Genomic DNA, 14689 nt, shown 5'->3' with positions numbered 1-14689 from the left:
CTGCATTCGCTGGTTATTATCAAGGAGAAATAAGGCTCATTCTTGGGAATTATTTTTCCTTTAAGTTTTGTCTTTTTCCTATCTATTCATATGTCTTGTTCCTCCAAGACTGACTGTTTCATGACATTCCAAGTTACTCTTCTAATGAAACAGTGTAGACTGTATCAAAGAAAGCACATCTCACAGAGGTGCCTCTGCAGCACATTATGGACTGCACATCTCCCTAAGAGCAATTTAAAATGAAGAACAAACTTTTCCAACATCCTTTCAGAACTGCACATGGACATTAGCCAGAGACAAGACTGAGCTGCACAGTGTGCATCTGCTCTTCACAGTGCTCATCATCACTGATATCTAACCCACAGTAAAGTCATTTGGCCAAAAAAAGTGTGGATGAGACAAGCGTACTAGAAGCCAGATGAACATTTCCTTCCTCAGTGTCCATGGAAGGAAATGTGTCTGATCCAGCCAACACTTTCTCGATATTTCATTCCAGAGCATGTGATATCTGCAGGTAAGTCATTCTCCAAATAAACTAGGGAAGCCAGGTTTTGTTCTCATTTACACTACCTTATTATCTCAGTTAGCTCACCTATTCATTCACTCCAGTGTACATGATGTCAAAGTATCCCTAAAGGTCTCAGCCAGCCGAAAATCTGGCAGAAGTTTCAAAAGCCATCTGCAAGTTTTCACTTTCCAGGAAACCTCTTTTCTACCCCATTGCTTTGCTAGGTCCAGTTCCCTTTATGGTGCCACGATCTGACCCCCTCTGCAGACGCTCTGCTCCGAAGGATCTCGCATTTCCCACGGGCATCTCTGCCCAGTGGAATATTGGATTTTAATTTTTTTTTTCGAGGGACCAGCCCGGGCTCGTTTCAGAGGTGTACGCTGTGCGACAGCCGCGGGACGGTAAGAGCCAGGTGTTGATGCGGGTTTGTACGATGCCGGTGCCTTCCATCCCGCAAGGCCGGTGAGGTGGGGGGTTCGCCCCACTTGCAGCTGAGCGCAGCGCCCCGCCCGGGCTCCCGCACAGCCCCAGCCCCTCTCCCAGCACAGCCCGCCCCGTCCGGGCGCTGGAGCAGCGGCCGCCCCGCCCGGCAGCGGGCGGGAGACGGCGGGGACGGGCGAGGGGCGGGCCGGGAGCGGCGCCGCCTTCGCGGCCGCGCGGGACGGCAGCGGGAGCGGGGGCCGGGGCTGGAGCCGCGCCGGGGAGCGGGGAGCGAGGAACGGGGAGCGGAGGCTGCCCCAGCGGGGCGGCTGCGGGTGGGAAGGGGCCGCGCTGCCGCTTGTGCCTGAGCCGGAGCATCCCGAGCCGGAGCATCCCGAGCCGGAGCATCCCGGCGGCGTCAGCCGTCTGCTTTTCGAGGGAGGTCGACACTCCGTGTGCGGGGTGTTTTTTCCTGCCCCTGCCCTCACCCGTGCGCGTTGTTCGTGCTCTCGGTGCCAGCGGAGCCTCGGCGAGCACGGCTGCCCGGCTGCCCGGCGCTGTTGCTCGCACGTTCCCGCAGCGCCGGGGCCGCTCGCTCCCGCTGTCCGGCGCCGAGCGGTGCCGCGCCGGCTGAGGCGGGTCCCGGAGGGTCCCCGGCGGGTTTGGGAGGCTGCTGTGCGCCCTGGAACAGCTCCCGCCGCGCCTCGCCCGTGCTGCTGCTCCGAGGGAGCATCTTTAGCGGTTTGCCTGTCCTGTGCTGTAACCAAGGGCAGTTGATTTTCACAAGCGTTTAACCGAGGTATGTGTTTTGTGGCCTGCGCTTGATCGTTCACAAACGTCTTTTGGAAAGAACCTGTATTTAGCCTAACTCACTTCGCGGGTTGGCGAGTGCTTGAATTGAACGAACGCTTCTTGGGTTTGGAGAAATTGCTTTCGGCGGAGGCAAAAAGGGAAACGCTCTGGGAGAGCGTGGTGACAGCACGGGGCTGCACAGCTTCTGGAAGGAGGGATGCGGAGAGAAGGGAGGCACGGGCTGGTTTCTTTTGCTGAAAGATGCTGCAGCCCAGGGGTGTTATAGCGCAGACCATTGGGTCATCACTGTGCAAGCAAATTCTTGGCTCAGCGGGCATAAGAACAGGCTGCCACCCGTGTGCTCTTTCACAATGCTTGCAGAAAGATGACGGGGAAAGCATTGCTCCCTCTGCAAATAAATTGTAACACGCTTATCCAATGTAGTGGGAGAAGAGCTGAGCTTATTCAGCACAGCATGGAAAAAAACACAGGATGGTTGCACAAAAATATGCCCTTTGCAAGCATTTTATGTCTGCCTGAAAGCTGCAGGCTGTTTCAACATCATCTTGCTAGATGCAATAAAGTTTGGAACAGAAATCAAGTAATGCAAACTCTTCCTAGCCTTGCAAATACTAAACAGTTAGAGGCAAATTGTGAAAATAGTGCTAAAGGGCCGAGAATTTGCCTTGCTGATTAACATTTATATAAGCAAAGACAATTAGGAATGCATACTAGCTATTATTTAATTAATTCTCAGCTAATTATAGCAGAATGGGAGAAAGATGAATAGGAGAAATGTATAAAATCTGGACCATATAAGATGCATATAGTGCTGACAGTTTTATTGTGATAAGGGATCCAGCTGGAATGCCATGTCTGTTTCCTTGTGCTTTTGCTTTTTACAGTCATTTTGAACCCACTCTAACTTTCCTGTGCCTGAACAGACTGAAACAAAAGGCAACCTGAAACCACCAGCTGCCTTCTCTCTGCTATTATCCCTAGAAGGGCTTGTTCCCCTTAGGGATGGTTGCTGGTTGTAGCTGTGTACTGGCTGCCTTCCTTTCCCACCTCTTCCTCAGACTGGGTCACCCCTATCACCCCAGGTGGGGAAAGAAAAGGCAGGCATGTCCCCCCCCTGCCTCCCTCATGTTTCCCCAGTTTTCCTGTGCTCTGCTACACAGGCTGGCCTGCCTGCAGGCTGCTACTTGCTACATCAAGTATGTATGCTTTGCTGTCAACAGGATATATGCTGCAGGACCTGGAACTGCTGGGGAAGGGGTCTTAGGCTATTTCAGCATCCAAGTCTAATCTAGTACTATCACCATGAATGTATGTATGTGAATTTATTTGGCATAGGAAGCTGTTGTCGTGGACATTTTGCTAACCTTTTCAGATGTAAAAGGCTGAACTGGGATAACTCATCTCTGCCAAGAGTCTTTGTTCATAATTGGGTGTTACTCGTGCAGTGCAAATTATAAATTGTCTTCTGTAAATTCTCTATCAGAGGCAGGAAGCAACAGAGCCTTTCCTTCTTGCACCCCATCTACACAGAAGCAGAAGAGGAATTATCTCAACAACAAGAGTACATTCAGAAGTTGCTGAAAAATCTGGTGTTTCTTATAGGTCTGAGACTTGGAATCTAAATACTAAAAAGTCAGTATATTTTCACCTCTACCTCCTGCACTCTTTTGCAAGCAGTCCTCCCTCTATGTCTTCATGACTGTGGTTGCCTCCTTTTCCTGGCTTGTGCAGAGGAAATCCTGTTACGACAGAGCCGATCCATGGCGCTGCTGCAAAACTCACCTCTTAGCCTGCATCTCTCCTCTTTGTCAGCCCTTCTGCTCTTTCTCCCTGCACCTGACATGAAAGTCTGAGGCTCAAGTGTCCTTGACAGTCGCCCTGTACATGAGGTACCAAGTCTCCTGTTTCCCCAGGATGTACCCCTGGGCTTTGATCAGCCTGTGCCCTCAGCATCTTTCTCCCTCAAGCCATCATCTCTGCATTTCTCCCAGCTCCACCTTGTGCTTACTTGTAACTTCATATAGGCACTTTGTCCATCATTCCTTTAATTTCCTTGAAATGTCCCAGCACATTTGCTTTGGTTTGATGCCTTCAGCAGCCGTCTGGTGAGATGCTAAGACAAGCCCCAACCCGGTCTGTCATCATCCCTGCCACTGGAATTACACTTGCTCTGGACTGGAGCACGACAGTGTCCTCTAGAGCTAGGACATCTGAGAGGCAGTTGTTGAACAGATCACTCTATCTAGCACCAGCAGAAACTCTCCTTCCATAGCCTACATTATCCTGACTTGTTCTTTTTCGGCATTTCAGGCGCAACCCTGCCCCCTTATGCTTGCACAGCACAGCATGGCTTGCTGCAGCTCCCTTTGCAATCGTGTTGACTCTTTGCCCGAGTCGTTGCAAGCTGTTTTGCAAACAGGGACTATATGTGAATATTAGGCACACAAATATGCCATGGTTTCTTCACCAGGGGAGGGCATGCATGCAGCCTGTGTTGGTAAAATAAGGAATGGTGGGGATAGGGATCTTCTGTTACAGCAGTGAGGGGAAACAGAGAATCAAAGGAGAAGCGTGTTTTTTTACTTTTCTTAGTAAAGCACAAGTCAGGAAGCAGAGTTACAGTGAATGGAGTTACTGTGATAGCACATCTCTGCCTAAAACTCCCTTGACATTTAAATGTACAGACATTTAAGTGTAGTTGATACTGAATCTGCACATTTTTGAGAGAAAAAAAACCCTGAAAATGATACATTAACAGAAATTTCTGTTGAACCAAGTGTAAAAAATTGTGTCCTAGCTTTATATTGTGACAAAGTTCCTAAGAAGGTTGAAATGAAATCTGCTTGACTGTTTTTGGGTGTGATATGGATTTATTTGTGATTTATAAAATGTGTGATTTATACCTGCTTTTTTTTATAAAATATATTGAAATCAGCATATCAGCTGAATTTTGCAATAGAAAGGTGTTTTCCTATTGTTCCGGACTCTACTTCCTGGGTCACATCTTTGCTATGTAAGGACCAATGACGCCCTTGACCAGCAAAGTTCACTTTGCTTTTACTGTTCAGCAAAGCTCCTTGCTGTAGTCTGCCCAGAATTCTCCCGAGACAGGAGTGGATGTTCCCATGTGGAGAGTGGGAGATGAAGGCTCTCAGGTACGCTCGTGCATGCAGCCATGTCATCGGCATCGGGCAGGAGGATGTGCTGCAGCACTGGCAGAGACAATAGAGAGCCTAAGTCCATTCAGTTCCAGATCTAGCCACACTTTGTCCTAAAACTGCATTCCTTGTAGATTAAGGGGATGGGTATGATACTTTCGAGGGGTTTTTCCCTTCTACCTGGAGGTGAACCTGAGGGTCTAAGCCCTGCAAGTTTTTAGTTTCACACATGAGTGTGATGGAAAATGAAAGCAAGCTCAGATAACAAGGACTGCTTGCCCTGGAGCTTGGTATTTTATCTGGTATGATATATTTGGTATGATATATCTGGTTTTGGTCTGAATAAACGATATGCAGGAGCTGAAGCACTGCCCCATGAGAAGTGTGGTGGCTTCAGAAGAGCGAAGACAGTGCCCAGCCCTCCACTGCATGGCTACTTGGCCTCAGTTGTGGAGTCCAGTGCTGCTCTGCCTGTGTCAAATAAAAGATGTGGTTATTGGGAGCCCATGTGAAGAGTCAGGCATGAAGTGGTGAAGTTTAATTAACTTTTGTTTGTTCTGAGATTAATTACATCACCGCTATGCCCCACAGATGTATGCTGGATAGAATCTCCTGAGAGGCTTCTCAGTTGGTGGGATGCTCCACACTGCCTTCGGAAAGAAGGGGTAGCAGGAATGGGAGGCTCAACCACTAAAGAAGGCAACAAGGCAGAAGCAGTTGAAATACTTTCATATACTTGTTCCACTGAGGAAAATGGGTTTTAATGGAATTTTCATTTCTCATTAAGCAGCCATTCCACACTACACTAAATTTTCTGTTCAAACAAAACTTCCAAATCAGATGTTGCAAGAAATCAAACAAGAAGTCATTACGCAAAATGCAGAAGTTAAGGATTCCTGACACCTGCTAGTTTCTCCTCTTCCCTGGCTAACTTTGCCCTGGACCTCCTTTCCAGCCTGGCACCTGCGATCTGCCACTTTGACAGTAACACCTTAGTGGCTGTTTTTGACTGTAGAGGTCAATTACCAAGATTTAAAGCTGTTATGAGCAACCAAACGGCTGTGTGAACCTTCATGTCTTCTCTGCCTGATCACCCACTGTCATTAAACTTAGGAGCTCAAATATTTTTGAGGTTTCTGCCTGGGTTGAATTTGGCTGAGAGTGGCAACAAAAGTTATTCAGAGTGCCAATGAGGGGAATAGATTTGGGACTGGACACCAAGAAATCAAATATGACCCATCCCTAGGGTCAGCAAAAAGTAGGCTGCTGAGTTTTGGGTGGGTTTTTTTCAGCAACCTGTATTTTTCCATGGGAAATTTTCAAAAGACAAATAAATATTTTTAACAGACCAGCACAGGAAGGAGATTGATTTCCTTGGTGACTGTATCCTTTGGGTGAGATTCAGACTGATGGTCTCATAGGATGCTAGACCAGGAGGGCCCCATTTCTCTAAGTTCTCAGAGGCACAGCAGTGAGACTCCTTACCCCTCTCCACGTCCTGAGAGATACAGGGAACAGATAGATCCCTACTCCTTGCATATCTTACTGGCACAGTGAATGATTACACTGTTTGGGCCAAATCCTTTTATAGGCTACTACTACACCTGAAACAGTAAAAATAGGTGTGAGGGGCATTAGAGTGGTGCAAGAGGATGAAGGACTGTGGGATACAACTATGTATGGCAAGAGGTCTTCTGAAGATAAGCTTATTGATGTTCTGGTCCAAGTATTTCTCTGTTCTTCAAAGATAATTAAAAGTTCTGCCCTCCCTGCCTCACTGTGTACAGTTGCCATTTGAATATGAACGCCTGCACTTAGGAAGCCTCAAGGAAGCCTTGTGTTTTTCACTTCATGTTTAATCAGCCCAAAATTTGGTAGGCTCTGGGGGCCTTGCCTTGCTGGAGATTGTGGCGCTGTTGTATTGAATGAGGGGCAAAGTGGGCTAAAGCAGTGCTCTGTGTATCTGGGGGGAGATGGACTAACAAAGATTGGCCCAAGAAAAAAGAGCAAAATACTTTGTATTTGCTTTGATTGAAGCTACAGCCCTGTTGCAGAGATCTATGCCTCTTTCCCCCAGGAAAGAAAGAAAGGGAAGGAAAAGGATCTCTGCTACAAGCAGACAAAACTGAGGGGCATAGGGTGGAGCTCTTGGCCACGTGAGGCATATTTGCCAGAGAAAATGCATACAGGGGCTTGCTGTACCCCCTCTCCATCCTGTACCACACCTGCCTCAGCCTCAGAAACAGTTCTGGGTGAGGTGACAAGGGTGCATACCCTCACATCCAGTGCATATCCTGGGTCCATCTCTGGGGCAGCTGACTTTGGGGCTCACCCACAGTCTCCTACTTCTCCTTCACAAAGAGATGGTCAGGAAGCTGTTTGACTCCCTTTGGTGGAACATTAGTATAGTCATTGTTATCAAAACATTTGGATTTCAACAATACTGTCTTTTAACAGCTGCACTAGACAATTTTCTTTATTGAACTTGGAGAGGCTTAAACCAGAAGTGATTCAGTGACTGAAGGGATGAAAGCAGCAAAACAATGCATCAACATCCATCCCCAGAGATCTGCTTCTCTAACACAGTCAAACCAAATGTGCTGAAGGGGCAGAGCTCTAAGATGTACAGTGATTGTGAAAGTGTCTTTTGTCTCCCAGAGGGGAAAATCTGTTTGAGATTGACCCTCTTTTGCTTTAATCTGTATAATTTCTTCATACACAAGAAATTTAATTTACTTTATTAAAAACAATTCAGGGGCTATGTTTTAATTTTAGGTATTGAATGCATATAGCACACAAAATTCTTCTAGCTATTCATGTGCACATAACATATTCAGTTTGGATATTTCAAGTATGTCAAAATTTAAACTGCAGATAGTCAGAAATAAAGAGGATGAATAAATAATAGTGTGTAATCCAAAAGACCGGATTCCTGGCAGGAGTCTTCAGGGTATAATGTGAAATGAATTGGAGAGCAGATACAGTGCTCTAGTACTTAAAAATGTGCCAGAGGACAAATGTCTGTCTTGGTCCTTGAGCACACTGCAGAACAAAGGTAAGGTGTTATCAAAGCCTGTCTGTAAAACAGAGTTCTGGATCATGGTTTTGATGCTGTACATGCCGTGCTGTAACAGGGCCACAGAAGGATGTTGTTAGCAGGAATAAAACACAAGCCAGGGTTCCAGTTGATTGGGCTTTTTTCCCTTGAAATTTCTGCCAGTAAGAGCAGTCAAAATTCAGCACTTGTCCTTCCTTTATTGTATTATTATTGTTGGAGTTATTATTAAACTATTCCACTTTTATTTGCTTTTTTATAGGGGCTTTTCTCAGCATGCAGTCCCTTTAGATTTGGGCGTGAACACCAACCACATCCTCTGCATTGGACATTTAGCTTCTATTTCCATATCTTCTTCCTGCTTGTAAGTATTTTATTCTTTCTCCTTGCTTATTTTTCTTTTACTTTTAAAGATCAGATTTAACTCATGGGTTCTGGGTCTGATCCCAGGTCACAATGTTTTTGATTTACATTGATACAAATGACTCTATAATCCGCAGATCCGTGGGAAATGTAAATTAGAGAATCGTTGGAGCCTATCTGAATTAATCTAAGTATCCTTATGGCTCAGAGGGTTTCCTTTTTACAGCCCCACACAAACCCCCAAACAAAATATAACTTGATTTTAACCTGCAACCAAGCCATCTGGGCACTTGTCTTCTTAGATTTTCAAAGACATAAATTTAAATCATATTAAATCATAATAAAAAATGAAATTAGATAATAAATTAAAAGGAAAACTTTGCTTGTGGCAGGAAATAGTTTTTCTTTTCCTTCTGTGCTCTATTTTATTGAGTCAGTTGGCAATTGATCCTGTTTCCCAGGCAGAGTGGAAAAGGGATTCTCTGCTCCTGGACGGTCCATCTGTAATGGAAAAAGGAAGCATCCTACTGACTTGTGGTCTTTAATTGCCAAAGGCGTGTATCCGAGAAGAAGTATTAAGGATCATGTTCTTGTTAAACTGCGAGCTAGAAGTCATTCTTTGCCTTTCCTACCTACATTTTCAATGGAATAAAATGTTGCTCGCATCTTTTTTCCTGTCTAGAGCTACTGTCTTATTTAGTTGCATGATGTTAAACTGCTACACTTTTCCAGTCTAGAGCATATTGCCTTTCAAGGCTGTAGTGCTCCTGGTACATAAAATTCATTCAGCCCTTTAGTATGAGCATGCAAACATGTTTTTATTGGCATTAAATATTTTGTGTTACATGTTTGCTGGAAGGGAAATATTGGCAACCTAGGAAGGAAATAAATGTAGAAAACAAGAGTGGGAAGATGAAAGAATTAAACCAGGAGCTCCCTGGCCTTCACACATATATCAATCTAGTGAAGACTTGCTGCCAGCTTTTGGGACCAATCACTGTGATAGCAGAACTTGGGGAGGAGCAACACATCTTTAGGGATGAGTAAGTCTTAGAACTGGCATCACCATGTCACCTGGGAACCCACACAATCTTCCTCCTGCTCTTCCTGCCCTGCTACAGCATGTTGAAGTTTGGCCAGATCTAAGAGGGACCTCTCTGTTGTAACTGTGCTAAAGGCAAATTAAGATCTCATCTGTTAGGAGATGTTTACAATAAAGGCTTTCTAGGATACCTTCTACCTGTAAAGAAACAGTTCACAGGAGATTGTGACAAAAGTGTTAGCTTATGTAATACACAAACGTTGATTTTCTTTGATGTCAATTTGTCTCTCTGCTTTTGAAGACACTGAAATGTTTTGAAGACACTGAAACAACCAAGATATTTCTCAGCTTGTAGGCATGAAAATACAGGAAGAGCCAAGAAAATGAAGTGCTTTTCTGTGGCTGATAAACTCACAAGAAATTGAGTCTACCAGACCTATCTTTGCTGCCTGTTCCTCAGTTTTTAGGGTTTCAGTGGTATGAGTGCAGGCCATTAAATTATATCTGACTGAGTCTGGAGAAGTAGAGTTGTTGCATCAAGATATATGAAGAAATACAATACAGACAGTAAAACATTTACAACATTGGGATGATGAAAAACCTCTGTTCATGCCATCCTGCAGAGTGTTGCAGTCTCATTTAATATTCACTTTAGTCTGAACTGGGAGATGGCTACTGTCTTAGCAATGCTAAAGATTAAATTACATATGTTACATATAATTTGGCACTCAGGGCATATGCTAATTGTGAGGCCTCTGCTCCTGACTACGCTTACGTTTCCTTACAAAATGAATTTTCTAGCAGATCCCATCAAATATGCGGTAGTGGCTAGCTTTGGCATGGCTGCTTAGGCGTGGAACTGCTGGTACCTGCACAGTGATACACAGTGATGCCTTGCCTGATCCCTCACGTGCTCAGTTTGCCCTTCTTCTGGTGAATGCCACCTTGTCCATCTCCTACTTACCACAGGATAAAAGGAAATGTGAAAAACTCCAACTGAGCCTGCCTACAGCATCTGCCAAGTTGGCTTACCCCTGGAGTAAGAGTGGTTGTCCTCACCTGTGAGAGTTATTTATACCAAGGACATGAACGAAGAAACAATGCACAGCTGGGAGAATATAGCTAAATAGTGGCTCTGGTTGAAAAGTCAGGATGTACAAATGACACCATGTATCTAGGAGAGCCTTTCCTTTTGTGCCAATGCTCATATTTTAGGACCAGAGTGGCAGAACAAGGTTTTGCTCTCTTGTGCATCTAAAACCAGCAGACAGTGGAGGTAGAGTCTGTGCCTTCTTGGACCTTACTGATATGTGTGAATCTTCTTGGCAGATTGTCCATCAGAGCAGCAAGGCTGTGTAACAAAGGAGCAATAGCAGGAAAACTCAGCCATAGTCAGAAAGGCAGAGTATGATCCGGGGCTTTCAGCAGTGAGGCTGCACTGGAGGACTCAGGGAGCCTCCTCAAGTCACACAGCCCTGTCCTGGCATTGCAGAGGTGCCTCTGACAAAGTAATCCAGATCCAGCTACACCACAAAACCTGAGTCCCCCTGTAGACAGGTGCCAGTTCTGCCGTCCCAGCAGTTTTCAAGAGTGGTTAATTGGAAAGACGCCTCCTGTCAGACAGAGTTCTCCATCTGCGGTCATTCAGGAACAATACTTGCAATTCATTCTTTGCCTTAAACCAACTCAACTTTCCAAAAACAGATGAGGGAAAGGCAGGGACCACTAGAGAATTTGAAAAATTTCCCTGCATTGTTCGTTTCCTGGGTCAGTTTACAGGTCTCAGAAAGACAACCGGTTTATTGCAGTTTACCAGCTTTGCCATTATACTTTGATGTCAGTGACAAAATTCCCAATCATTTTTGGGGACTAGGTATGGGCTAAATCTTATAATGTTGTTGTATTTAGTTTTCAGAAATGCAAAAAAAACCCTAATTAACAAGAAAGTGAATTTGCCATCTGACTCTCTAGGGGTTATTTCTTCAGGAGGATCAGGGTAAGAGAGACAGACACTTCATGGCACTTACCTTCTTCTCCCAGCAGAAGCAGGAACCTGAGCTGAAGTGGTGGCTGTGGTGCACTGAATAAAACTACTCATGGCTTCATTTGGAATCAGAGTTTACATCACTACAAAATACTCATTTAAAAATAGCCTGGGTGATGTTGTAAGATCTATAAAAGCTCTGATTTAGCAAAACACATCTCTGCTTAACTGAGTTTCTGATTAGTCCTATTTAATACTATAAATTTTCCACTGATTTCAAAAAAAGTCCCTAAAAATGCCAAAGTTATTCCTTGTACCAGGGTCAAGTGTTAGTAGTAAAAGCAGAATGTAGTAGATTTCAAATTTGTGAGAAATTTAAAGGCTTTCAACTTCTGCCATGTTAAAGAATTCATGTGAAGTAATTCCTTAAATTATTATAGAGCAATTCAATTAATAACGGATCTAATTTTCCTTATGACACGTAATTAAGAATAAACATCTTCTACATCAAAGCCTATCTTTTAAAAAGGATAAATTAGCTATAACACACTTAACTATTTCCAGAACATGAAATGAACACATATTGTTCCATTAGTTAATTTTATATCACCAAATTAAAGACAGTTCAAAAGGAATATAATCTCATAAAGATCTCTCTTTGTTCAGTCTGTTGTGACTTATTTCAGGAGATACAACAAATATGGTTTCCTATGGGGTTAAATACTATTAGGGTGATAAAATGGTTTTAGTTTAGTATATTTTATGCATCACTATGAGTTATAGACCATAATGGTAAGAATTTTTTTATCTGATATTTGCAGATGCAGTTTTGCACTCCTGTGTATCTTGCAAGCTGTTGGGATGCTTGATTGAGACCACCAAAAGCTCCACTATAAAACAGCAAACACAATAAATAAACAATAAAACAACATCTGGAATGTAACCTTTTTTCCATAGCCCTTAGATAGTCCTGTCATGCTTTCTGGGGTGGCAGGGCTGCCCATTCCTTGGGATTTTGCTTGGAGGGGTCAGAAGCTGTGTCACTCCACTGAAAGATGCCTGCCATTGGTATCTTAATGGCAGAATTACAGCAAGGTACATTTTCATGTTTGAAGCCATTCAAAACATTTAATAAATACACAGCAAGAGAGCAAGTCTGGCAGATTTTCTGATTCTGGGTACCTTTGGCAAGACACTGTGGAGTAAGTAGGTAAAATGGATTCATTGTCAACTGTGATGTTGAGTGGCTTTGCTCATCTAGGTTGAGGAGCTGAAGTCTTGAGAGGGAGTTTCATTACTTGACTAGATTTTTTATCACAAGATAAATTGGATTCCAGTACCTGTGTCCCATATAAAGTACATTTTTGACTGTGCTCTTCTGCAATTAAACAACTCATGGTTGGAAAGAGTCAATCCATTAGGATTCAGTAGGATTTCTCCTAATCCCTGCATTTTGAAAAATTGAGATATAGAGATAATTGCTAATTAATTCTTTATGAATTGCATCTTCGAGCTAAGAAATGTAACTCTTAAGACCTAAATTATATCAGGTGCACATTATCTGCTAGTAAATTAACCTTGCTTTTTTTTTTCCCCTTGCAGTTCTGAAGGATAAAATCTTAAATTGTCCTGGGCTTGAGCAGTAAAGGATAAATTCATTCTCTGGCTGACTTGTCATCTCATCGTTGTGATGGAAAAATGTTCGCTTAAAATAAACCCTTTTTATGCCACTAAAACTGCCTTCAAATACAAGATCTGTTGTGATTTTTAAAACACAAACCCAATAATGTCAGAACCCGACCCTTCATCTGGATTTGTGGGAAACATGGAGAATGGGACTTTTCTGGAGCTGTATCCCACATCCCTTTCAACTTCAGTGGATTCATCGCCTGGCCGTTTATCCAACGTCTATGTCTATGTTTCTATATTCCTTAGTCTCTTAGCTTTTCTCCTTTTGCTACTGATCATTGCACTTCAGAGGCTGAAAAACATAATTTCTTCCAGTTCCTCCTACCCTGAGTACAATAGTGATGCTGGAAGTTCGTTCACTAATTTAGAGGTTTGCAGTATTTCTTCCCAGCGCTCTGCTCTCTCAAACCTTTCTTCATGAAAACAAATGAAAGGAAGCACACGAGGAATGGAAGAGCTTTGTCTGGTTTCTTGGGGAGGTAGTGCATGTAACATTTGCATTAGAAGACTATTATCAAGAGGTGTTTTTAAAATTTTCCTTATTTTTTTTCCCCTCTCCTTTTCTAGCTTTCATTTCCTCTTTAACTAATTTTAATTTTGGACAATGGATAATGAATGATACCTGATAATCACTTCTTGGCTGTAATAGTGATGCTGTCTCTTTCTCACGCATAGACGGTGTTCATTAAGAGTGTTCCTGCCAAATAGTAATGCACTTCTAACTGGATGTGTCATTTTTCTGCTTTAATTGTGACCCCTTCCCTGGTCTTGTGTCAGCAATATGCTGACTGTTTTTCTTTTCCTTTTTTAATTATATAAGGACTTCTGGATGAAATCCCTATTGCAAAAGTACAAAAAAACTGCTTAAATACTGGGACAATTTAAAGTTGTTGATATTGTTTCCTTTTTTTCTTTTTAGTTTTCACATATTTTTCAGTGTTTATTGATGTTTATAAAACACAACTAATTCTTGAAGAATGTTGCTTTTGTTTATTTGTACTTCCAACTCGTTCCGTATAAAGTCTGTATTTCAGTTTTTGAGTCTCTTTGGTTAACTTAGTAAAGCGACTACAATAACAATGCTCACAGCTGAATGTGTGGAGGTATTTTTGGACCCCGTTGCATCTTATTATCTTATTTGCCTAATAACATGTTCCTCCAGGGGGCAGCTTTTGCTGCTGAATCATAAATACCACACAATTCCTTTTCATTCTTCACCAATACTGCAGCTTATTCTTACTGGATACCAGGACAAAGTAGGGGTTTCTTGTAAAAGACCTGAATTTAACAAATACAAGTAGCAAGTGAGGAGCTCCCTAAACTGTCCTTTAAGGATATGATGTTTGTACTCACGTGAGCAGGGCCAGCAGGGACAGAAATTGCTTAAACTGATGAGGACTTTCTGGGCCAGCCTTTGTCCTGTGATTTCAGAAATGTGCAGTGGGTGGAAGGGGGCACACATGGCTCTGCACAAAGGCCAGGAAGACCTGAGCTCTGACCTGCAGGAAGTGCAAGGTGCACCTGCAGAGGGTAGGAAGGGATGGGCAGGATAAATGGCAGTGGCTCTGCCACTTTTCCCCATCAGAATAAGGGAAGGCCAGCGAGAGGGGAAGAGAAATGGATTCACTACCTCATTCCTCTTTGTCATGTCATTTTC

The 14689-nt window shown here is 43.5% G+C and overlaps 1 protein-coding gene across 1 annotated transcript; it reads left to right on the top strand.

Annotated features, from left to right (window-relative positions):
• Positions 1 to 1259: 1259 nt before the first annotated feature.
• SERTM1 (serine rich and transmembrane domain containing 1) lies at positions 1260 to 14120 on the top strand. The gene is made up of 3 exons (XM_036390103.2): positions 1260 to 1727; positions 8217 to 8318; positions 12946 to 14120. Exon 3 carries the CDS (start codon positions 13130 to 13132, stop codon positions 13451 to 13453), a length of 324 nt encoding a protein of 107 aa, XP_036245996.1. The 5' UTR covers positions 1260 to 1727; positions 8217 to 8318; positions 12946 to 13129; the 3' UTR covers positions 13454 to 14120.
• Positions 14121 to 14689: the final 569 nt, after the last annotated feature.

The sequence above is a fragment of the Molothrus ater genome, chromosome 2, assembly GCF_012460135.2.
Source record: "Molothrus ater isolate BHLD 08-10-18 breed brown headed cowbird chromosome 2, BPBGC_Mater_1.1, whole genome shotgun sequence".
Classification (NCBI taxonomy): Eukaryota; Metazoa; Chordata; class Aves; order Passeriformes; family Icteridae; genus Molothrus; species Molothrus ater.
This window is presented reverse-complemented; position numbering and strand designations above follow the sequence as displayed.